This window comes from Lethenteron reissneri, chromosome 31 (genome assembly GCF_015708825.2).
Source record: "Lethenteron reissneri isolate LAM-NWPU_2019-01 chromosome 31, ASM1570882v1, whole genome shotgun sequence".
Taxonomy (NCBI): Eukaryota; Metazoa; Chordata; class Hyperoartia; order Petromyzontiformes; family Petromyzontidae; genus Lethenteron; species Lethenteron reissneri.
The window spans coordinates 8,336,719-8,361,769 of NC_083809.1; the positions used below are offsets into that span (position 1 = coordinate 8,336,719).

The 25,051-nt window shown below is 48.5% G+C and overlaps 1 protein-coding gene across 1 annotated transcript in view; it reads left to right on the plus strand.

The window, feature by feature from the left end:
• The window catches only part of LOC133349755 (inactive dipeptidyl peptidase 10-like), a 541,620-nt gene that overhangs the window by 171,314 nt on the left and 345,255 nt on the right, over positions 1-25,051 (plus strand). Inside the window, exon 3 of the mRNA XM_061563474.1 lies at positions 8,245-8,340. Coding sequence (XP_061419458.1) covers positions 8,245-8,340 — 96 coding nt within the window. The remainder of the gene's footprint in view (positions 1-8,244; positions 8,341-25,051) is intronic.

A 25,051-nucleotide genomic window follows, 5' to 3' on the forward strand; every position in this document is an offset into this window, starting at 1 on the left:
AAGCGGTTTCATGCGCTTGCGACACGCTCTTCAAATTGCACGTGCAGGGATTGATTACTTTCTCCCAATGTTGGTTTAAAAAAAGAATGAAAATGACGTGCTATGGGTCAGTCCATAAATGACGTCACGCACCTGGGGGGGGGGGGGCGGGGTCAGACATATTGTGACGATGTGTAACGAGGGAGGGGTTTGAGAAATATGACGTTACATGAAAATGCGCAAATTTAATTAAATATAGACAACACGTTCTACTTAATTAAATATATATATATTTTATAAATGTTTTATCCTACAACATCAGAGTGCAGCGCCACATTAAATACGCACTACAATGACAATAGTTTAAAGCGAATTGAAGCATGTTTTATTTGGGGGGGGGGGCAGAGCTTTGTGACGTCATATTTGAGGGGGGGGGGGGTCTGACTTTTTGTGACGCCGTGTGACGAAGGGGGGGGGGGGGGGGGGGGGGTCAAAATCGTCCAAAATCGCGTGACGTCATTTATGGACGGCCCCTATATTTAGGTGTATACTAATGAAGCCAGACAGACTGTACTAACGAAACGGAGCAAACGGGAACAATGCAAATGAGATGGTAAAAAACTTTTTTTAATCCGAAATAATCGATTCATGAATTGAATCATGACCCTGAATTGGAGGCGTGCGGTGGGTGGGGGGAGGGGGGAGGGGTAGCGGGGAGGGAGGATAATACTTGCCAGCGGTGACTGATAATTCCCCAAATTAAAAGCCTCTTCGCGTTTGAATTCTGCTCCGTTTTTATGGCTCCATTTTAAACTCTTCGCCTTCGAGAGGGGCTGTCTAGCACGCCCTCTAGAGGGCGGGCTTCGACAGCAGTGGCGTCGAGCAAGGAATTTCAGGGCTTCCCCTTTGCCTCCTTCCAGGGCACGTTTTGTCAATGAGACTGGTTTCTTGAGGTCACAGCTGGTTAAACACAACGAAAAATAAACATGTTTGCATATTCGCTTCTCGCGAAATGAATGCGACAAACACCCTGCAAAGAGCATCAGAGGCTCACCACCTCGTGACGGTGATGAGGCCTGTCGAACCTTACTACGAATATTACAAACTAGCCTTTTTCACGTCCAAGAACGGGTGTATCGCAGTAAATCGGAAGCTTGCAAGCGAAAAGCAGACCGCGAAGTGATATTCATTGCATCAATGCGTGTGCAATTTGTAAGGGCGCGGTGACACAGACCTATTTCATTTGAAGCTTATAATCCCTTGTTCATCATGACGTCCTTTTTACTTCGATGTCTCAGTAGCGTTACGGAGATCACGTGACGTGAGGGTTCTGCCTTTGTAGTGAGGGTTGTGAGTTGACGCCGAGGACGGGGGAGGAGGCGCCTTGCCCCCCCCCCCATGTGCAGTGACGTCACCCGCTACTTATTATGAATGTGGGGGGGACGGTGTCCATTTGGAGGACGTCACCTTATAATGATGATTAAAGAGGGGGGCTGTTCGATGTGGAGTGAAGTCATCTGCTCATGATTATTAATGAGGGGGGAAGGGCTGTTCGATGTGGAGTGACGTCATCTGCTCATGATTATTAATGAGAAGGGAGGGTGCTCCATGCGGAGTGACGCTACCTGCTCATGATTATTAATATGAGGGGGCTGGTCGACGTGGAGTGACGTCACGAGCGTTACACACAGACATTTTTGGCTCATTATAGTAGATAATAATAGGGGGGGGGGGGGGAGGTGTCCATTTGGAGGACGTCACCTGCTCATGATTATTAATGAAGGAGAGGTCCATGTGGAGGTCGTCTTTCACGCACGGTGCGCGAAAGACAACCGTGCTAATCGGAGGTGCAGAAATCTGAGCGCTCAAGAGATAATTGCCAACGAACGGGCTCCTGAAGTTGTTCTGTAGTGTCGTCTTCAGGGGGCGTTACCTGGGCGCGATGTGAAGTGCTGCTTGCCGGTAGCGTCTGTTCCTCTCCCATGAACGATCTCCACCTTCATTGTTTCGTCAGTCGGAACGCGTACACAGTGCTGGATTATCGTCGTAGCAAAAGTAACAAATGCTACGGGCCGCGCACTTTCAAGGGCCCCGCGCTAAATGCTTTCAAGCTATCAATTCCGGTTCAGTGATTCTGCACTTGCTCTATTACTATAGTACTATACCGCCTTCCACTTTTATGAACGACTGGGTATTTAAGGTTAGCGATGTGTAGTATTATCTGTTAATATTCAGGCCCACCTTGGCTCCTCCCACCCTCAACCAGTATATATACAAGGACTGTTTTCTTGGAATTTCTCTCACTTGATACAGCTATCGTGCTGTGACGGTTCCACCTGAAGACGGAAGCTTGTGTTGCCTCCGAAACGTCGTGATTTTTATTAAATTTTTATTTGACTTTTATTAATTTAAAATTTTTACCTACGTGACTTTATCGAAAAAACCTAAGAATATGATTCCTTGCAGTCACGAAAGCTTCAAATCTAGAATTAGTATTATCTGGTTGCATAGCACGTGACAAAATACAATTACTTTACTATGCAAGTAAAAAAAATGTGTCTTTTATATTTGTGTTTTTTTTTATTTATTAGGGCCCCTTCATAACACATGCTACAGGCCCCGAACTAGCTTCACCCGGCACTGCGCGTACAGGATGATAAATGTACAGATATCACAGTGATTACGAACGTCCCTATCCTTGCAGTTCCTCTCAACAGGTGATTGAGAACATTGTGACATGTCTCACACAGTTAGAGTTTAAAACAGTTTAGTGTGCAGCAATGAGATTGGTGGGAGACAGATAGGGACTTTGAAATACAACGTTGCCATCCCTACAATGTATGCAGATTGTATTATAGTGGAATACCTATAATTATAGTAATACTAAAATATACCGCCATTTATATGTTCGTGTGTGGGCGACAAAAAAATCACACTTCATACAAAACACAGATCAATCGGAGCAACCACGAAATATATAATAAAGTGCTATACTTTACAAGACAATCGAATGGAGGGTGGACAGTTTGCACAGAGCCACTGGTCTAGTTATCCAAAAGCGGGTAGGACAGAAGCGAGAACCCTTAGTCGTAACTTTAATGAGCAAAGGTAAGGTGATGTATTTACTTTTGTAAGGAAAACCGGAGCCTCATTTTTAGCACCTGCATGCACCCATGAATTACAAATGAAGAGCTCATTATACACCTCCTACAGTTATAATGTAGCGTTGTCCTGGAAATAAAACAAAGAACTCGCGCAATATCATTGCCCCGAATGTAGCCTTTGGTTCAAACATATTTATATTTTTTGTGTTGCTGCTTTGCCTGAGGAAGTCTCACCGAGTCTCAAGATCGTATGTTTTTAAGGAGGGTCCTGTCACGATGTTGCAAGAGTTGGGATTCGATATCGCTGCTGTCTTGTGTGTAATCACAATTTGAGTAACGTGCGGGTTACTTTCTTCCGATGGACAGATTTTAAGTGGATGGAGTGAGGTGAATTATTAAGTTCATAGTGTGGCTGTCTGTCTGCACCTTGTACAATGAAAAGTGAACTTTTTTTCCCACAGAAGCCAGTATGGGATTTATATAAATATATGGAAATATCCAGTATACTGATTTTGTTTTCAAATATTAGATTTTCATATTTTTCATGCCAAATTTTGGATGCTATTTCAATGTGTAGTGGGAGTTCTAGAGAGCCCTTTGAGGGAGTATTTGACTTCCTCCTTCCACGCCGGCCCCAAATTTATTTGGAAGAGGTGGGAGGACTTTCGATTTAAAGCTTTCGTGACTGCAGGGATTCATCTTCTTGGTTCTTTCGGTAAAGTCACGTAGAAGGGAAATAATAAATAATAAAAATAAAATATTTTATTACGTTTTATTTTTATTATTTCATTATTTCCCTTCTACGTGACTTTACCAAAAGAACCGAGAAGAGGTGGGAGGACCTTTACCCCACCGAACACAACGTGCCAGTCGGACCGCGGCGATGGGAGGATTTGAGCAGCTTGCACCATTTATTTGAACTGCCAAGTCCGGGAGTTCATATCAAACTGGTGACCTCCGGATTGCATCGGGGCAGCATAAATTATTATGATTGTAGTTGATAATAATGTCAGCATTTTTTACGATGTGCAAATAATGCTCCCGTTATGTTCACGGTGGTTGTGAATTAACACTTGGGAAATGTTCAATTTACATGTAATTGCTGGATGACGGCGAGTCGTTAAATCTTATTTTGCCTTTTCCGTTCCGCTGTCAAGAAAGGCATTAATGGCCCCTTTTGGTTTATTTTCTACAGTATGAATTTATTTAGTTGGTTTCTAAAATAGTTATTTTTCTAATCAAACCGACGGCTGCTTTAATCATTGTTTAACTTTCCATGGAGGATTGAAAGAAAAGCTGTTGTTGTTATATAAAAAAAAAGTTCCGCAAAAGGGTAATTCAAACACGCCGGGGTTTTTTTTTAAGAATGGTGCGTTTCTGGCGCTCATGTTCACCCCCTCGTTAAGAGAGTGGCGAATGCGAAATATGTTCGCCTCCACGTTTGTAATTTGAGCAATTTTCTGGCTCTCCGCGTTATGTTCTGTGTAAACAATAATGGCATGAAGGCCGTTTATCAATTAGTTACGAAATTAATCCATTCCAATTATCACCACGGCAAATACAAAAACACAACACGTACTAATGAATACACCAAAGTATGTAATTACCGATGTTTATTTGCATTTCTTTTGCTTATTTTCCATTTTGTCAGCTTATTAAGCAAGCCGGCTGAGGCATGCAATGGAGGACAACGAGAAAGTTTAGAATGCACATGAAGAGTATTCTTTTAAATTAGAATCTGTTTGATTACATCTTTTTTGACCATTTAAATCCGGCGTCTGCTATCGATATATTGTCATGAAAGGAAACATCCATTCGGAATCTCCTCGGAGCAGCGTTCATCTTCGTGCTACCGATCTTTCTGCGGAGTCGCAGAGACTACCTCCTCTAGAGCCCTTCAAGTGACTTCTGGTCCAACGATATCAGCAATGTCCCGGCACACGACGGCCAGCCCGATATTTAACATTCTCAGAACTGCAGTTCAGGCAACTTTAAGTGGAAACCCCAAAATGGTTTTGATGGATTTTCTTTTTTGTGCCGTACTCGGAGCTCTCGCTGAAACCATCAACTTTTAAAAACGTGAGAAGCTGATTTTAATCACAATCTTAACTGCCTGGATTCAAACCCATCGTCTCGGCAGTGCCAGCTCAGCACTTCCATACCTGAGCCACCCACCTACCAACATATCAGCTCAAATTGACATCTGAATAATAAATGTCCCAAGTTAAATCTGAGCTTGTAACTAATCGCTAAACCACCCTTCATGTCACATTTCTGTCATCTTGCTACGTCTCTATCCTGTCTGCATCTCTCTCATCTCATCTCGCGTTACTACATCGACATCTCCTTGGCCATACGTTGTCTGTCATATCACTTAAAATTATAATTGCGGGGGGGGGGGGGTAAATGTTTGTGCATCACAACTCTGAGTTTTACTTCTAAACTATTTTTTTCATTCACCAGGTAAGTCCCACTGATTAACACGTAGGCTTTTGCTCTATATAAGAACGGGAGACAGAGCAGAGCCTCACCATTCTGGCGAATTGCCCGATGATGCTGGATGCAATTACCAGCGAAACGTCGTACTCAAATTGTAAATGTTGTGGTTTCACGCTTCAACACACCGGTGGGCTAAAGCAGTGAACTAATTGTCCTTTGTCAACGTGACACTTTTTTACTGATTGGCCGTGTCGGGTGGTGGAGGGTTTCGACACATTTATAAATAGCGCGATCTAAACCCAAAAACGTTGATTATGAAGTCCCACTGAGCTATATTGTTTCAGAAGCGACCTGGCCACAAAAGACAGCTCAACGAAGTGGCTTGTCAAGTGGAAATGTATCGCAGACAAATACTTTAAATGCATGTTGATTCTAAATGTGGAGGGGAAAAATTGGATGGCCTGGAGAAAAATCCAAGTGGCAACGGTTGGGAGCGAACCCACGAGCTCCTGCATACCAGGCGAGGACTTTAACATTTCTCCCCCGTGGCGCCCATTGAGTTAACATAACAACTATTTTTGCAACCAATATTTACGATTCTTAATTGTTTTTTTTGTGTGTGAGGGGTACGTAATGATATGGCACAATATATTTTTGTAATTCTGACTTGTCCCATAGATGTGTAGGGGTGTCAGGGGAAGGATTCCCACCAATAGGAGGGTTAGTGGGAGGGATAATCGAGTAGATATAAGGGGAGAACGGGCGGGGAAGAGGGGGCCTTTGGTGGGAACAAGATTGGGACGGCTGGGGACAGGTATGGATGGGAGAAAAGGATTTAAAGACGAAACCCCTGCAATCTTGTGTCGGCTCTCCTTTACAGATGCTTGGGCACAGTTTTCAAGAGAAGTGCCACGATTATAATTGCTGCGAAAGTTCGCTACATTTTTGTGCATCGTAGAGGTGACAGTTTCATCTGTCCGGTTACATCGAGTGGTGGAGGGTCTCATGCCATACATTTGACCAGAACATTGTTACCTACCCCATGAATAAAAGATACACTCTGGAGAATTGTCAGCCTCGTAAACCTGAGCTCATTTCATGACCCTGTGGTAAATCAACTTGGTTTTTATTGTTCTAAGTTTTTCCGTCTCGATTTCACATTGGTCAATGTAAAAGTTCACGGTGCAGTGTTTATTGTATTTTATTGAATGTGGCATTTTATTGTGAAATATCAGGCTTTTTCAAGTATTTAATGGTTTTATGGTGTGTGTCGTGTGATTTATTGTCAAACATTGGCGCGCATTCCTAGTCTATGTATATTGTTTATTGGTAAACATTACTTCTATATATTGCCTATTGTATTGCTTATTGTGAAGACATTTCCATACGGTACCGTTATTTTTCTTTTTTTATATACATATATGAATTTTCAGCGTTTATTACACAGTTTCATTGGGCATAATCTTGAATGCAATACACTGTTTGTATTTTATATTGTCTTACTGCGAAATGTCGTGGGTGTTATATTTTTATTTCGCATGTATTGCATGGCGGTTTGTGTGGAAACATTTGTATTCCTATTTTCACTTTGGGGAAGTACATTTCATATGGGACTGGCCCGTGACCCTACATCGTTACGTGTGCAAAATACCCAGAAGGTCATCCATCCCGGGGGGTTTGGATACGTCTGCTGCAATGGGGGGGATGGTTCATTTTGGTATGAATAATAAAGGTATTGATTGACGTTACGTGGCCTCTGGACGCCATCCCGAGTTTAATGTTGTGGACAAGGAGCCGTGGACGAGGGACACAAATGGGGGTGGAGGGAGCAATGGGTCGGCTGAGCGATCGTATTCCCCAGTTGGCCATTATCTACGATGATGATGATGATCGTTGTCATCCTCATGGCAAATTCTCTGATGGATCATGGCTGCTTGCACGTCGTGCCGGTCGGTTACAATACTTCACTATGCTGGTCAATATCAGAACAGGAGTGTGTGTGTGTGTTTTTTCTTTCTACCCTAATCACCATTGAGGAATTGATGCTCATGCCCCTGCTTTCAATCGTGAGCCAGTGGTGGAAGTTCCACATTCCTATGGTGGGGCCGAGTTTATCCATAGGACCACTGCTGTTGACTTGCTCACAAAATGGAGCTTCATTTTATTGACCCCGATAAAGATGATTGTCTGAGTTAATCCGCCGCTCACCCTACCGCTGGTCAATAATTGGTCAATGTGTATACGGAGCCTTGCTGGACTTTAAAAGGAGCCGATAAACGATCCGCGTGTGGACACATCACATGTTTGCAAGCAAAGTGCAAAAGCCCTCAAATCAATCTGTGTGGAGTTTACCGCACAGCCAGCTAACGCCCAGATATAACGCGAGTAAGTATTTGGGCAATATTGGCAACAACAAAAAATGTACATGTGATGACACATCCCTGGGTGCCAATCGCCAATGTTATGATGTGAACAAAACTCTGAATCCATATAGTTTGTAATGTTCTCATTCTCAAGATGCAAGGCTGTTTGCTCTACGGGAAATGTAATTTTTTGTAATGTGAAAAATGTTCGGTCTATTTTGTTTTGTTTTTACGCGACCCATCAATGACACTCGAGAAAAGTTTTTCTTCCGGTGAATTTAGATTCGCATTGACTGAGCAAAAAAAGAAAATGAAATTGATCTATTCGATGCTCTCCTTTGTGTTCGTGCGTGTTGCAGATGAAGACCCGAGTTTGATCCACGCCAAGATCACTCTGCAGGACATCTTCAGCGAAGACTTCGTGGCACGTGATCCCCGTGCCGCGTGGCTGAGCGGTAGGACGCACGCGCATATGCACACACGCGCACACGCGCGCACACACACGTGCACACGTGCACACACGTGTTCTCTCTCGCTCTCTCTTTCTCTCGGACTCTCTCAAACCCACAACAGCTACCATCCAGCCGTTCGCGTGGGGCGCTGCAGGCGACATCACCAAAGTACCTGTGCCAGGCTAGGTGCACGTTGAGACGAGGGTGTTCTTCTCTTTGGTTTTCTGCTACGGTTACACGCATTATTTGGTCGTGCTGCTGTTGTGGCTGTGTTGGCAGTGGTGCACGAGCACAATAAACAAAAGACTCGACACAATAATCTAACATTGCTGCCTTAACAGGAATATATATATATCACAGACGACGCCTTGGGAAATTGCCCTTCATGGTACGTAAAGGGTGTGCTATTAAGAAGGGCCATTGCCTGAAACGTCGCCTATTATGTATATTTTTACTATTTAGGCTGATGTGTTATTAACGATTTGCGTTATTTTGACCGTGTTTGGAGTTGTATTATGCTCGATGTTAGAAAAGTGTGCATTTATAATATGTGTCTTACATCACTACTAGGCTTGACACGATAGCATTTTATACGTCAGTAAATGTTACCGCGTGATATGCCGTCAGTTTGCTTTCATGCTATTATCGTCTCATCAGTTTCCCGTAATGTGGTGTATTTCACATTTTTATAGTCTTGTTCCTGTGCTTTGATGCACTTTAAGTACGAATAGAGATGAAGAGCCATTCGACCACGGCACAGTCGACTTAAACCTAAGCGCTATAACTCTACAATATTTAATGCTCATAAAATACACGCTGTCGTAAAATGACCAGATCATATAACCAACGTGCCATCAGTTACTCCAGACAACATTTTACAAAGCACTAAGTTAATAGCAACCACTTTACACAACTGTAAGGATTATCGTGCACTTTCTTGTTGTTGTTTCACAATTATTTAGTCAAGGAAATGAAAGAGATGCGAGCTTGTTTACCCCCCTCGATTAACAAGCGATAGTAATCGCGACGTGACGGCATTTTCCCGAACGGACGGTGGCATTTTAGCGTGGATCTTCCATCATCACATCGTCATATCGTCATGTCATCACATCGTCACATCGTCCTGCCGTCACACCGCGGCGACCACAATCGCGACCATACACGGCAGCTCGCCAACGAGAAGAGCGAACCCGCACCACCCCGGAGTCGGCAGACTGCTCACTGGCAGAAGCTCGGCGTCCACGCCCCGGCTCCTTATGGGTCATTAGAGGAGGTGGATAATGGCAGATGCCCCCCCGCCTGCGTTCTCCACCGCGTCAATTTTCCGAGATTTATCCGCCCGATGCTCCGCAACCTTCCCCCGACTCTCATTGCGGGAAGGTAGCCTCCATCCCTCCGTTCCTCCCTCCCCAGCTGTCCGTCAACACACGGCAACGTCGTTCGCGAGCCTCCCCGCCCCCCACCCCTTGCTCCTCCACGTGAGACGCGCGTGCCCAGCAGACGCAAGCGCGCGGCAAATCTCAGAAGCAAAGACGGCAGCCGCCACAACGGAGGAACGCGCTCCCTGTGCTCGAGGTCGCGTTGGTGGCACCTCGCCGGGCGGGGGTGGTGCCGCTCGTCTTGAGCAATCGATGAGCGGCATCGCTTCCATCACCGGCCACTCCTTCCGCGCTGCGTGACACGTCCCGAGGTTGGATAGGGGCGGGGTGGGGGGCACCCCGCTGCTTCTGTAACCACTGAGCCCACGGCCACCGCGGGCGACAATAATTCTAGTTTTTATTTCTTTGTTCTGCTCCGCTGCAGGGAAGTGCAGACTTGGAAGTTACTGCGACGGAGACATAGTGATGACAGTGCTCCTGTTGCTGCTGTGTAGGGTTCAGCGGTCGTGATGTAACAGCGCTCCCCATGATGCGTTTCTCGGGTGTTTTTTTAGTTCTGCGCGATGTCCGACGTTTCGCTGCACGCGCTGATGGGGGGGGGGGGGCTTCTACAGGGAATTACATCTTCATCGGGAACGGTTTTGAGTGTCTGACGTTCTTCTTCGCGAACTGTCTTTAGTGTCTGAAGAACCTCGTGAACAGCACGTGGTAACGACTCGAAAACCACATCGGAGAGCCAGGGCAGTGACGCCGTTTGCTTGCGGAGGAAGAGAGAGAGGGAGAGAGAGGAAACGTTGGCTCTATAGATTGAGAGCTGAAGCCAAATAATCCACAATTACTCAAACCTGTCGATGTAACCGTCAACCCATCTGTATATCGCTAATCGCATTCCTCGCTGCCACGGCTGCCTCTTGCAGCTCGGCGTAGCTGATGCCTGGTGGGAACTCCTTCGCTTGGCAATGGAAGTCGCATGTTGAACTTTGTTTGCACCGTACGTCGCCAACCGTGCTAGTCGGAGGTGCAGGGGGAAGGACAACAAACGAAAGACAACAACAATCAGTTCTAAAGAAATTAGTTTTCCATCTCGATTTTAAAGTGGATTCCTAATATTGGAAGGAAGAGCGTTCCAGACGGCCGCAGAAGCGCATCTAAAAGCGACGCGCGATGCGGTGACCATATTTGTTCGATGGCCACGCAAAAAAGCCGCTGCTGCCAGAGTGACCGACGTTTCGCGTGCTGGTTTATGCTCCATGCCGAGATCTGCCAAAGTGTTGTTGTTCATGTGTGGCAAGCACTTTGTGTGTGTGCGATGAATTCGGCCTTGTAATGTATTCGTTCAGCACCCGGAAGTCGTGACACTGTGATGTGGATCCCACGGTGTGAGTGATGGCAGAAGAATATTGCCCTGAGAAATGTAATAGCTGGACAATCTGTGGTCTGCCTCTCTGGTTTGTTGGGCACGTGCCGCGCGAGATGATGCCAGCGATATCTGTGTGATGTGGTGAGGCTGTGCGCATCTTGAAAAGTAATTTTATTACCTCCTGAGAATGGCTTTGCCACCGCAAAATAGGTTGTTCTTTCCCGTAAAACAAAAATGCAAACGTATTACAGTACTATTATCCTCATGCTGAACATTAATACAAAAATATATATTATTTCTCAGTCTTTTAGTCATCCACCACCTCGGTGAAAGTCATGCCGCATCTTGTCGGGGGGGGCTGTTTGACCATACTTCACCACGCTGGTCAGTGTAGCGGAGGCTCAGCTCAGATATCAATCGCTCACCACCCATGATGATGATGATGACGACGTCGATGATGATGGTGTCAGTCGTGACCGACCAGGGGGAACTGAACTCGGGCTCCACAAGCTTTGTTGTCGTGGTGTGACACGCTCAACCACGGTGACCCCCCCCTACCCCCCACATCCTCACACTGCACTCACAGGGCTTGTAAATTCACAGAGATATATAAACTCCCACCAACTGCACGCGTGTTTTTTTTCCCCTTTTCTCTCTCCTCTGGGAGAAATATGAACCAAACCTGGCTCATTTGAGTCGAGCATTTATAGGGAAAATTTATAGGAAGACCCCGTAACAGTGTTGGGAGGCATAAAAACGAAGCCAACGACTTTGTTACATTAACGTGTCTGTAATCTGCATATGCAAATGAGCACTAATTAATGCCCATTAAACACGCCTTCCACTTTAATCGGCTTGATCGTAACTTTTGCGTTGCAAACGAGTGGGCCGTGCCTTATCCTGATACCAACATATCGAGCCCCCTGGCGTTAAAGGCCACGTGTCATTCGTATACGGTAATTAATGCTTTATTAGTCGCGGGTTTTAATTTGTTATTTGAGTTTTTTTTTCCTTCCACTACAGATTTTGCCAACATAGCCATCAGGAAAATCTGCGTCCAAGGTTTTTCTTGTTTTAACCAATAGCCGACCACTCAAAAGGAGCCCTCGTGTTTTGTTTTCAGTTGATATTTATTATTTGCATATGCTAATTAGGAGTTTGTAATGCCCGTTTAAGAGCCATCTCAGGAATAATTCACCAGCTGTAAGTTTTGATCCGAGCCAAGATCCCGAAAAAACAAATGAGTCCAAACTTGGGCCGCGATGGTGGAACGCATCGGCGGTTACCGTCGAAACCCATCTGCGTATGCTAATTAACGCTAATTAATGCCAATTAACCACAGACGTTAGGTGTAATCTCGGCAGCTGCCGCTGTGATTTTAGCGTCGGCGACACGACGCAAACATTGCCTTGAAATATACAAATTCCTCACCCACGATGCCAAAAAACAATGCAACACTCTTAGGCATGAAATGCAACGGCACAGTGGAGAAGTTACAGAAGTCATCTGAATACACCCAGTAAACGCAACGCAAACAATTGAAATTGTAGTTTAACACACGCCATCGGAGCCTCTCTCTCTCTCCATATACAAACTTGTTTTTCAACGAAGTCAGTCTCGCAAAACATCACGCGCACGTAGAATATCGTACCCTAATGCTGTGTGTGCAATGTACGGTATATAACATGCTGCACAGCAGAGGTCGCAACCGGGTACCCGATACCCGTACCCTACCCGATACCCGGCTACCCGTACCCGGCCGGGTACGGGTACCCGTTTGCGAACCTGGTGCGGCCGGGTACGGGTAGGCCGTGAGTCACTGGTGAGTAACTGTTTGTCACTCATTTCCCAACGTCTTGTCTCTTCTCACAATTCAAGTTCCTAGAATTAACCCACCAGCGCCTGCAACATGGTTTCATCCCAGAGGTCTCGGACCGCATCCGTGAACATAAAGCAGATTTGAAACATGGTAGGACAAACACCTCAGCCGTGGCAGATCACTGTTACAATTTAGTGGGCTCACATGATATTGACTTCTCCAAGACAGAGGTTCTCTGCAAGCCATCTGGCTACCATGAGAGATTCGTTCATGAGGCGATCCACATATACAAACACAGAGACAATTTCAACCGAGAAGATGGATTCTGGCTCAGCAATCATTGGAAGGACGTAATAAACCATTTCGGATCTTAACTGATTGTGTTCACGTTTACGGTGACTTTCAGACCGCGTTCCACTCACTGGCATTGCCTATATATCTTGTATTCTCCGCAGGGAATGGATTATTTGCTCCGATGCAAGTCTCCTACCACTACTCTCCCATTGACATATTTCGTTGCTACCTTTTAGTATCTTTCACGCGACGGTCAATGGTACAGTGTATAGCGGATTGTATAATAATAAATAGTATAAAAGTGTAATGTTTAATACAATGTACAAAGTAATATATATTATCGTAATTGTATAGTGAATATACAGCAGTGTGATATACATTAGGGTGGGTAGAATAATACATAGTCTAATATTACAATGTATAAGGTATAAGGTGGTGTATAGTAATACAGTATATAATTTAATGTTGGGTTTGTCTATGGCAGTATATAGTACGGTGTAGACTCGTGTGATGTAAGAGAACAAAGTTTAGCTGGAAGCATATTATATTTTTGCGACGTAGAATTGTAATGTATTACTTACTGTTAGTAGCTCAGCTTATTGGAAAGTATATTTAGTATACTGATGATACTATGTAGTTTATACTTTAGTTTTTACGTGGTGGTTTAATTACTGCAGCTACATACTATTAACATTCCTTCCCTTTATTAATGTTACCCCTATCCCCTCCCTTTGATGCTGCTAATCCTGCATAATGCACGGGCATAATGACTTTAAACCCCCCGCCAAACCTCCTACGCATTTCACAAGTAGTACTAATCGCATATCTGCATTTCCCATAAATATGCTAAATTCCTCTTGATATGCAAATTATTTTGTCAAGGCGCTCTTCCCCCCTCCAACCCAGCTTAAATAGTCGCTCCAAGCCTGGAGTGTGTCATTCAGACTGTCTTCTCGACAGACCTGTTCTTCACCTGAGGACGGCTGCTTGCGTTGTGAGAATTATTTTATTATGTTTTATTTTTATTATTTTATTACTTCCCTTCTACGTGACTTTACCGAAAGAACCAAGAAGACGCATTTGCATTGTGGGGCATTGCGTCACTTGGCCTGGTCCAATCGCCATCGTCCCACGTGTCCGACAACAGCCTCGTCACCTGCTGAGCTTCTTCGTCGAAGCGGGGGAAACAAACGAAACAAAACACGCACCACGATACGATGTTGGATTTATACAGCGCTTCAACGCAACCACACTTTGAGATTGTGGCGTCAAGTTGTAAAAATGGAGGTGAATGTATGTGTGTGTGTATGTATGTGTGTGTATGTGTGTGTGAATGTGTGTGTGTATGCAACACAAATACCGACATTATTCAAACATCGGCAGTAGACAATTCTGTCTGGGGGAAGATCGTTGCAGACCACGTGACCAGCAGAGGAGATTGAGCGACCTCCTACCAAGTGAAACGAGAGGGGAGAGGTAGGAGAGTGCGTGCAGGGGAGTGGAGTGAGATGAGAGGGGAGAGGTAGGAGACTGCGTGGAGGGGAGTAGAGTGACATGAGAGGGGAGAGGTAGGATAATGCGTGCAGGGGAGTGGAGTGAGATGAAAGGGGAGAGGTAGGAGACTGCGTGGAAGGGAGTGGAGTGAGATGATAGGTAGGAGAGTGTGTGGAGTGGGATGAGAGGGGGAGAGGTAGCAGAGTACGTGGAGGGGAGTGAGATGAGAGGGGAGAGGTAGCAGAGTGTGTGGAGGGGAGTAGAGTGAGATGAGAGGGGAGAGGTAGGAGACGGCTTGGAGGGGAGTAGTGAGATGAGAGGGGAGAGGTAGGAGACTGCTTGGAGGGGAGTGGAGTGAGATGAGAAGGGAGAGGTAGGAGAGTGCGTGGAGGGGAGTGGAGTGAGATGAGAGGGGAGAGGTAAGAGAGTGCGTGGAGAGGAGTGGAGTGAGATGAGAGGGGAGGGGTAGGAGAGTGCGTGGAGGGGAGTGGAGTGAGATGAGAGGGGAGAGGCAGGAGAGTACGTGGAGGGGAGTGGAGTGAGATGAGAAGGGAGAGGTAGGAGAGTGCGTGGAGGGGAGTGGAGTGAGATGAGAGGGGAGAGGTAGGAGAGTGCGTGGAGGGGAGTGGAGTGAGATGAGAGGGGAGAGGTAAGAGAGTGCGTGGAGGGGAGTGGAGTGAGATGAGAGGGGAGAGGTAGGAGAGTGCGTGGAGGGGAGTGGAGTGAGATGAGAGGGGAGGGGTAGGAGAGTGCGTGGAGGGGAGTGGAGTGAGATGAGAAGGGAGAGGTAGGAGAGTGCGTGGAGGGGAGTGGAGTGAGATGAGAGGGGAGAGGTAGGAGAGTGCGTGGAGGGGAGTGGAGTGAGATGAGAGGGGAGGGGTAGGAGAGTGCGTGGAGGGGAGTGGAGTGAGATGAGAGGGGAGAGGCAGGAGAGTAAGCGGAGGGGAGTGGAGTGAGATGAGAAGGGAGAGGTAGGAGAGTGCGTGGAGGAGAGTAGAGTGAGATGAAAGGGGAGAGGTAGGATACTGCGTGGAGGGGAGTAGAGTGAGATGAGAGGGGAGAGGTAGGAGACGGCGTGGAGAGGAGTAGAGTGAGATGAGAGGGGAGAGGTAGGAGACTGCGTGGAGGGGAGTAGAGTGAGATGAGAGGAGAGAGGTAGGAGACGGCTTGGAGGGGAGTGGAGTGAGATGAAAGGGGAGAGGTAGGAGACTGCGTGGAGGAGAGTGGAGTGAGATGAGAGGTGAGGGGTAGGAGAGTGCGTGGAGGGGAATGGAGTGAGATGAAAGGGGAGAGGTAGCAGAGTACGTGAAGGGGAGTGGAGTGAGATGAGAGGGGAGAAGTAGCAGGAGAGTGTGTGGAGGGGAGTGGAGTGAGATGAGAGGGGAGAGGCAGGAGACTGCTTGGAGGGGAGTAGAGTGAGATGAGAGGGGAGAGGCAGGAGACTGCTTGGAGGGGAGTGGAGTGAGATGAGAGGGGAGGGGTAGGAGAGTGCGTGGAGGGGAGTGGAGTGAGATGAGAGGGGAGAGGTAAGAGAGTGCGTGGAGGGGAGTGTAGTGAGATGAGAGGGGAGAGGTAGGAGAGTGCGTGGAGGGGAGTAGAGTGAGATGAGAGGGGAGAGGTAGGAGACTGCTTGGAGGGGAGTGGATTGAGATGAGAAGGGAGAGGTAGGAGAGTGCGTGGAGGGGAGTGGAGTGAGATGATAGGGGAGAGGCAGGAGAGTGCGTGGAGGGGAGTGGAGTGAGATGAGAAGGGAGAGGTAGAAGAGTGTGTGGAGGGGAGTAGAGTGAGATGAGAGGGGAGAGGTAGGAGACTGCGTGGAGGAGAGTGGAGTGAGATGAGAGGTGAGGGGTAGGAGAGTGCGTGGAGGGGAGTGGAGTGAGATGAGAGGGGAGAGGCAGGAGAGTGCGTGGAGGGGAGTGGAGTGAGATGAGAAGGGAGAGGTAGGAGAGTGTGTGGAGGGGAGTAGAGTGAAATGAGAGGGGAGAGGCAGGAGACTGCGTGGAGGGGAGTAGAGTGAGATGAGAAGGGAGAGGTAGGAGAGTGCGTGGAGGGGAGTGGAGTGAGATGAGAGGGAGAGGTAGGAGAGTGCGTGGAGGGGAGTGGAGTAAGATGAGAGGGGAGAGGTAAGAGAGTGCGTGGAGGGGAGTGGAGTGAGATGAGAGGGGAGAGGTAGGAGAGTGCTTGGAGGGGAGTGGAGTGAGATGAGAGGGGAGGGGTAGGAGAGTGCGTGGAGGGGAGTGGAGTGAGATGAGAGGGGAGAGGTGGGAGACTGCGTGGAGGGGAGTAGAGTGAGATGAGAGGGGAGAGGTAGGAGACTGCGTGGAGAGGAGTAGAGTGAGATGAGAGGGGAGAGGTAGGAGAGTGCGTGGAGGGGAGTGGAGTGAGATGAAAGGGGAGAGGTAGCAGAGTACGTGAAGGGGAATGGAGTGAGATGAGAGGGGAGAGGTAGCAGAGTGTGTGGAGGGGAGTGGAGTGAGATGAGAGGGGAGAGGCAGAAGACTGCTTGGAGGGGAGTAGAGTGAATGAGAGGGGAGAGGCAGGAGACTGCTTGGAGGGGAGTGGAGTGAGATGAGAGGGGAGGGGTAGGAGAGTGCGTGGAGGGGAGTGGAGTGAGATGAGAGGGGAGAGGTAAGAGAGTGCGTGGAGGGGAGTGTAGTGAGATGAGAGGGGAGAGGTAGGAGAGTGCGTGGAGGGGAGTAGAGTGAGATGAGAGGGGAGAGGTAGGAGACTGCTTGGAGGGGAGTGGATTGAGATGAGAAGGGAGAGGTAGGAGAGTGCGTGGAGGGGAGTGGAGTGAGATGAGAAGGGAGAGGTAGGAGAGTGTGTGGAGGGGAGTAGAGTGAGATGAGAGGGGAGAGGTAGGAGACTGCGTGGAGGAGAGTGGAGTGAGATGAGAGGTGAGGGGTAGGAGAGTGCGTGGAGGGGAGTGGAGTGAGATGAGAGGGGAGAGGCAGGAGAGTGCGTGGAGGGGAGTGGAGTGAGATGAGAAGGGAGAGGTAGGAGAGTGTGTGGAGGGGAGTAGAGTGAGATGAGAGGGGAGAGGCAGGAGACTGCGTGGAGGGGAGTAGAGTGAGATGAGAGGGGAGAGGTAGGAGAGTGCGTGGAGGGGAGTAGAGTGAGATGAGAGGGGAGAGGTAGGAGACGGCTTGGAGGGGAGTGGAGTGAGATGAGAGGGGAGAGGTAGCAGAGTGTGTGGAGGGGAGTAGAGTGAGATGAGAGGGGAGAGGTAGCAGAGTGTGTGGAGGGAAGTGGAGTGAGTTGAGAGGGGAGAGGTAGGATACGACTTGGAGGGGAGTGGAGTGAGATGAGAGGGTAGAGGTAGCAGAGTGTGTGGAGGGAAGTGGAGTGAGATGAGAGGGGAGAGGCAGGAGACGACTTGGAGGGGAGTGGAGTGAGATGAGAGGGGAGAGGTAGCAGAGTGTGTGGAGGGAAGTGGAGTGAGATGAGAGGGGAGAGGCAGGAGACGACTTGGAGGGGAGTGGAGTGAGATGAGAGGGGAGAGGTAGCAGAGTGTGTGGAGGGAAGTGGAGTGAGATGAGAGGGGAGAGGCAGGAGACTGCTTGGAGGGGAGTATAGTGAGATGAGAGGGGAGAGGCAGGAGACGATTTGGAGGGGAGTGGAGTGAGATGAGAGGGGAGAGGTAGCAGACTGTGTGAAGGGGAGTAGAGTGAGATGAGAGGGGAGAGGCAGGAGACGGCTTGGAGGGGAGTGGTGATACGGGCGAGGTAGGAACGGGTGAGTCCATGGAGGATCTTGAAGACGTTAATTGTGATCTTGAAGGAGATGCTAAGTTGGATTGATCAGTTGGAGGGAGCGTGGCGAGATCTTTGTCGCGTGCCACTTTACATCAATTAACTTTCTTGGAATTGAGAATAGACAATTCCTTGTCCGTCTTCAAACAAAGCCAAAAATTATTATTTTTTGTCATTTTTGGCCATTCTGATCAAACATACACACTTCTGACTTGTCTAATTTGCAAATGGAATGTGTGTGTTTTTGTTGGGAGTACACTTCCTTTATTATGCCTACTATTTAACTTCATCTTTAAAAAACAAAAATTAGTCCTGTCGTGTTTCATTTTGACAATTCCCCTCCGGTGGATTTCATCTTTAATTAATTTTTATCAAACCGTTGCTTCAAAGCGCACGTACGCATCTGCAACTTTGTTTCAAACGGTTTTTTTTTGCAATGTGACCTGCACTTTTATTTTTTTCTTGACATATAAATCAAAGAAGACGATGACGACGACGATGATGCAAAGCGGAATGATGGATGGTTTGTAAGCATGGTCCCGCACGAGGTCAGACGTCGTCGGCACAGGAATAATTGCCGTCTGACAGAAGTTGGGGAGACAGTGCTGCGAAGCGCTGTGACATCGGTCGCATTAGCTGTGGTATTTCTCTATCTCGCTCGGTATGAATGGCAGATGTTAATCGCCTCGTTCGGTTTCGAATGCCCACGCGTTTTTGAGGCAGCGGTGCGGACAAGCGTTTGGGCTAACCCGATTGTTGTTATTATTGTTGTTTTGGATTTACCCTGGTCGCGACAAATCGCTCAAAAGCTAAGCAGGTAAAAAAACCCAAGCCTGGTCAGTGCCTGGTCGGATGATCGCGATGTCTTTGCCGTCGTGTGGCGCTCAAGGTGGTCGCGCTGCGAGGGCGCCGCAAGATGGCAGTGTTTTGTTGGATGCAGCCCTTCTCGTGTCGTGTCGTGGGGTTTCCTCCGCGGTCTCCCTCGGCGAAGCCCGACACTCGTTCGTGGAGTCGGCCAAAACGCCCCAAACTCGCGTGGACCGCCCCTTGTGAACGGGAGTCGAGAGAGGCTCCGTTGTGGGGGTGTGGGGGGGGGGGGCTTTCCTGGATGAAGATCGTGGTGGTCAATATTCAGATTATTGTCGTACACGCAGTAGGCTTTCGCGACCAATATCATCCATAACAGATCGCGTAAATATATAAATGTTGTCGTGAAACCCGCCACCACCCGACACAGCCAACTAGTAAGGGTCGTCACGTAAACAGAACATGCCACCACATCTACGCCTCTATAATAAGGAACGAAACAGTAAGACTTCTCCACAAATGAAGCTAGTTGTAATTACTGGCGAAACGTCGTACTCAGATTGCAAATGTTGTGGCTTGGCTCTTCAACACACCGTGTGCTGTACTAGTGACGAATTGGCACGTTCTGTTTAGGTGACAACCCTTACTAGTTGGCTGTGGCGGGTGGTGGCGGGTTTAACGACACATTTACGCGATCTAACCCAAAACAACCTCTATTATGGATTTATATTACTATTCGTATTATTCTCCTACATGGTAGAAGTGGTGGTACATTCGCGAGCGCGTTGCGCTATGAACTTGTCGACCGGACTTCAATTCTCTGCCGCGATTGACCTCGGTGCAGAGGGATGTCTTAATCCTGCCCTGGGCTCCGATCACAATGATGTAATGAAACCAAGCGACCCCTACCCAGCAGTGGATTGAGAATGGCCTGTACGGTTTTTGTTGTTGTTGTTGTTGCATTATTGCACGTAGCATCGCAGCAGTCTATTTATCGTTGCCATCATTTGCTCCTCCGCATTTGTATCAATCAAAACGTTCTTTTGCCGATTGTACAATTAGCCAGTTCGTTAGGCAATTAAATAATTGGCCGGCTTATGCAATTAGCAGAATTGATGAATTACAATGTTAACCGCCGTGGACAGATGTCCTCTGACATAAGCGATGGTGCTTGGTGGTGGGTGTTTTGGGCGCAATTGTCTCCCCCACCCCCATCAATGACCTTGTCACTGGCGTGTCTGTGTCGGAGACGCAGGGATGACAGCCAAGACGGTTCGCGTGCGTGTGTGATCACGTGTGCGTGTGATCACGTGTTCGTGTGCGTGTGCTCACGTGCTTGAGTGGCAGCGCTACGCTGCGCTACGAACTCGGTGACCCGCGTTCGATCCCCGCTCACGGCCAACGATCACTGACGATTATGTGAATCGCTCTTGGGCCTGCCCTAGGTCGACTCGGCCTCAAATGCATGTACCTGATGCGGTGTGTAAACATCGCCACTCGGGAGAGAAAGGCGGCCGGGCGTGGTGTTGGCCACCCACCCCCTCGTGTGCCACTCCGGCCTTCATAGGTGCTACTCGCTAACAGCACTTGCCCCAATAGTCTATACGGAGGGGTCTTTGTCTTTGCATGGGACACCTGCCTGCCTGCTGTGCAACGAGGTGGGTAGTACAGCAAGTAGTTTCGTTGACGGCAATGATTCGATGCAACAACGCTATACGGCAGCAACCCTTTTGCACTCACATTTTGAACCGAAAGGCGATGTTCAAGCAATCCCTGGCAATCCCCAAGAGATTCATGTTCTTGATATTTAATCTTTTTTTTACATTGTGGTGAATGGTAGCGTCTCTATTGGCAGCAGGGGCGATGTGGACCCCCTAAATACGCTTCTACATGCACATCAAACGCGTCGAATATTACAGACGTTTTTATGCGTGCGTTTTGTTGCTTAGGAAATGGTTTTACTCGATAAATTGATGTGTAAAATTGTTACTCGCTTAACCTAGCATTCGCCGGCGCAGTGCAAATGTGCCACGTTGCATCTTATAAGGCTGTAGTTATTGACGTTTGAATAATGAACAGCGCTATATTTTGGTTTGGATAATAGTTACGTCGGTCTGAATATAATTTCAGAAATTGGTCTGTTAGTCCATTGTCTAGAGGCCCCCATCGGAGAGCAGTTGATCATCCTATTGTCTAGAGATCCCATCAGAGATCCATAGTCAACATGCAGGTTTTGCTCATCAATATCAATGACTTATGATTGATTTTTTTTGGGTTGGGCCACGTAATTATCTGGCCAAAGATGTGTCTTGACAGTCTCCGCCAGCCCTACACAGCCAAACAAAACAGTCGTCACGTGGAGTAGGAAGCATCTGATTTGCGTCGACTGTTATTGTCTGAAGCTCGTCGGAACGTTGGAGATAAATTATCAAACACATTTTTTACAACGGGCAAAGCAAAAACAAATCCTCATTAAATCAGAGATCCACATGCCTGTATCATGTCTAAAGAGGTGCTATCAATTGTAGCATCTCAATGATTACATGTTTAAACAAAAGTCTCTTCCCGCTGGTTTATTTCATTTTGTAAGTTTCAGGGGGGTCACGTGTTATTTTCACGTTAGGTGGGCATTACTTTGCAGCGGCCAAATTTATCTCCATTGACGGTGATAAATGTGCCATTTTATTCGTGGAGATGAATTGCTGGAGATCAACTGATGATGGATTAATGAATGTAAATTCGTGACGATGAGTTGATGATTATGTTGCTGCTTGTGGTGACGATGATGCAGCATTTTCACCGACCTGGGTCTCTGCAATATATAAGGGTTGATAGGAGTATGATGAGGCTGCCAGGATGATTGTGTCAGCAGTTTATGCTGCAGACGGAGGCTGATACAAGTTAAATTACTGTCCACATTGCTAGTGATGGAGCGGTGATACATTGGTTTGCGCTGTGCCACGAACCCGGAGTTTCCTGAGTTCAATTCCTGACCGCGGCTAACATCAGTAGAAAGTGATATCAAAAGTGGTCCTGCTCTACTCCTTCGCTTCACCAAAGCCTCACCGATCGCTGATGGTACAATCAAAATATCTCCACGTGACCTACGTGGCACGGGGAGGCCTTCATCCATTGGTGGATTGAGAATGGTTGTGATTATTCATTTACGTTGTCATCACCACCAGTACAATATACAGAAACAAAATACATTCTGCATTCGGAATCCATCCATTCTCCCAAGGTTTTGTATGAAACCCCCCAAAAAAGCAATATTTACTGCACAGTGGGCACACGCACGCACGGCTCTCAGCCTCCTGATGAGATCTCAGGGTTAAACAATCGTGTTTGGTTATGGAAAATCGAGCTGAGCCCCGAGACGGCACAACGAGCCATCTCTGCCAAACTGGAGTCATTACTCACCGCGCGGAGTGCTTGCCGCTATACCATCACCGCCACGGGAAGCTCAACTCCAGCCAACGCTGAACAATTACAACTACCGCTACCACTATTCAACCCCCCCCCCCCCACAAATCCCACTGTTGCAACAACAACAACAACAACGCCTCCGCAGAAGTGTCGGCTCCCGCACAGCGAGTCTCGGGGAAGCGTCGCGGGCCGTCTCCACGTGGCCTAGAACATGACCCCCTACGTCTCGCTGTGAATCACGGACGATGCTTCGCTCACGGCGCTCCCACCCCCACCCCCCGGCCCCCGCCTCTTGGCAGGAGCCGTGGCAAAGCCGATGGTTTAAAGCACCCGCGACTGCGACACGCTCGACAATTGCTCGACGTTGTTGCGACGATATGCACGAAGGGAATGAACATCAACAGCCAAAATAGCAACAACGAAAGCACCATCGCTGCCACCCATGCAAAGCGGCGCCGCTCTTGTGAGTAGCCACCCAGAGTGTGAACCTCAGCCGTAACTCCTTGGCGGTGTCATTCGAAGAGGAGGAACCGCATCACAACCAGCACCAGGGGTACCGTCTACCGCAGCCACCACGACAAGCCACACGAGTGCCAGCGGCAACGCGGCCGTCGTCATGACCACCGTCGTTGGGATGATGGATGCGCTGATGATGATGATGTTGCTGGTAATAGCTGCTGCTGCTGGTAGCAGCTATAGCTGATGTGGTAGTGATGCTGTTGCCGCTGAAGATATTGCTGGCTGGCTACAGCTGCTGCGGTAGCGATGCTGTTGCCGCTAAAGATATTGCTGGCCCTACCAGCTATTACTTCAGGCGGTGCTGATGTTGGTGGTGGTGATGTTGCTGCTGCTGCTGCTGCTGTTGGTTTTACTTCACCCCGCCAGATTCGAACTTCCGCTGCGAGACTCCGCGAGCACGCCAGCCAACAAGCCCGCGTCACCACCGGCACGAAGTTTCCGCCGAAAGCCTCTCAAACCGATTCGATATCCGCCTCCAAGGCGTTCCACTCGTGACCCACTCGCTGGGCGGTGCTGCGTTTATCTCGTGCCGCACAGAGACAGCTGCCACGTGGGGGTCCCTGCCACAGGGTACCTGGAGCTGCATACACTGCATGGATGCTCAATATGAATGTGTTGTTTTCCATATATCTGGTGTTCACCGACGCGCTCTGGCTCAATGGAACTCCACCCCTGTGCCGATCGTCTCTATTAAGTGACGACGACTACGGAAAAACAAGGTCCTCTCACCTGAAGACGGTCGCTTGATGTTGCGATCGAAACGTCGTGATCTATTGCTTTTTATACCTACGTGGCTTTACGGAAAGAACAAAAGAGTATGTTTCACGGAGCTTGTGCGCCGCTCAAACGCTCTGAGACGCGGCATCCCGGCGTCTCTCTCCGTCCGCGCGGCACCAAGTGAAAGCGTGCGTCTTGTCAGTCACCCCGTGGCATTCTGGGTCTGTCCCGTGAAACCTTCATGCCAGCGGGCATTGCCACAACCTCACGTGGCCTCAAAGTGCACCTAGCGTGGCCACCCAGAGTGTGAACCTCGGCCGTAACACGTTGGCGGTGTCATTCGAAGAGGAGGAACCGCATCACAACCAGCACCAGGGGTACCGTCTACCGCAGCCACTACGACCAGCCGTGGGTGACGTCACGGCCACTTGATGATGAACGGCGGCTGCTGTTGTTGTTGATGTTGTTGGGTGGTTGGGAGAAACGGATACAACGGTGCCGGGACTTGGTGGTGGTGGGGGGGGGGGGCCTTGGCGGGCCGAGCCATCGCGGCTAACCGCGTGATGGATGGCGCGGCACGCGGCTCCGTTAGAACGCGGACGGGGCCCCACGCTTCACGCGGTCGCGGCTCGTCGGGGGAAATTTCACAGGCGAAGGGGGGGGGGTTGTTTCGTGGGTGGGGGGGCTGCCTCTCGCCTGGAGGAGAAAAGCGAAAAAAAGTGGGTTTTTTTCGCTTTTGCCCGCCGGGTTTTTTTTTGTATACGTTCCCAATTTTGTCCCAATCGCGCTGTCGCCGTCTGAGCGCAGATTGAAGTGTTTATTTTGTGGTGGCAGCAGCAGCGGTGGGTGGCGGTGGCTGTGAGTGTCTGTGCCGCGAGGGATGTTCGTAATCCAGCAGCTCGGAGGTGTGGGGGTTGGTGGACCGTGCAAAGATGGGAGTCTGTGCGAAATAACCTTTTTTGTGTGCAGGCGGGGGAGGTGACAGAGCCACACTTTGGGTGTCGGTACCTGATCCGACTTGCGAAATGATGAATTAGATTCGAGACGGGGACTGTGACGGTCGCAGGCTCCGGTGCGAAGCTTGGTGCCTAGCGATCGCTTGCGCCGCCGCACACGCGCCGGTTCAGTCGTCGGCATTACCTACATC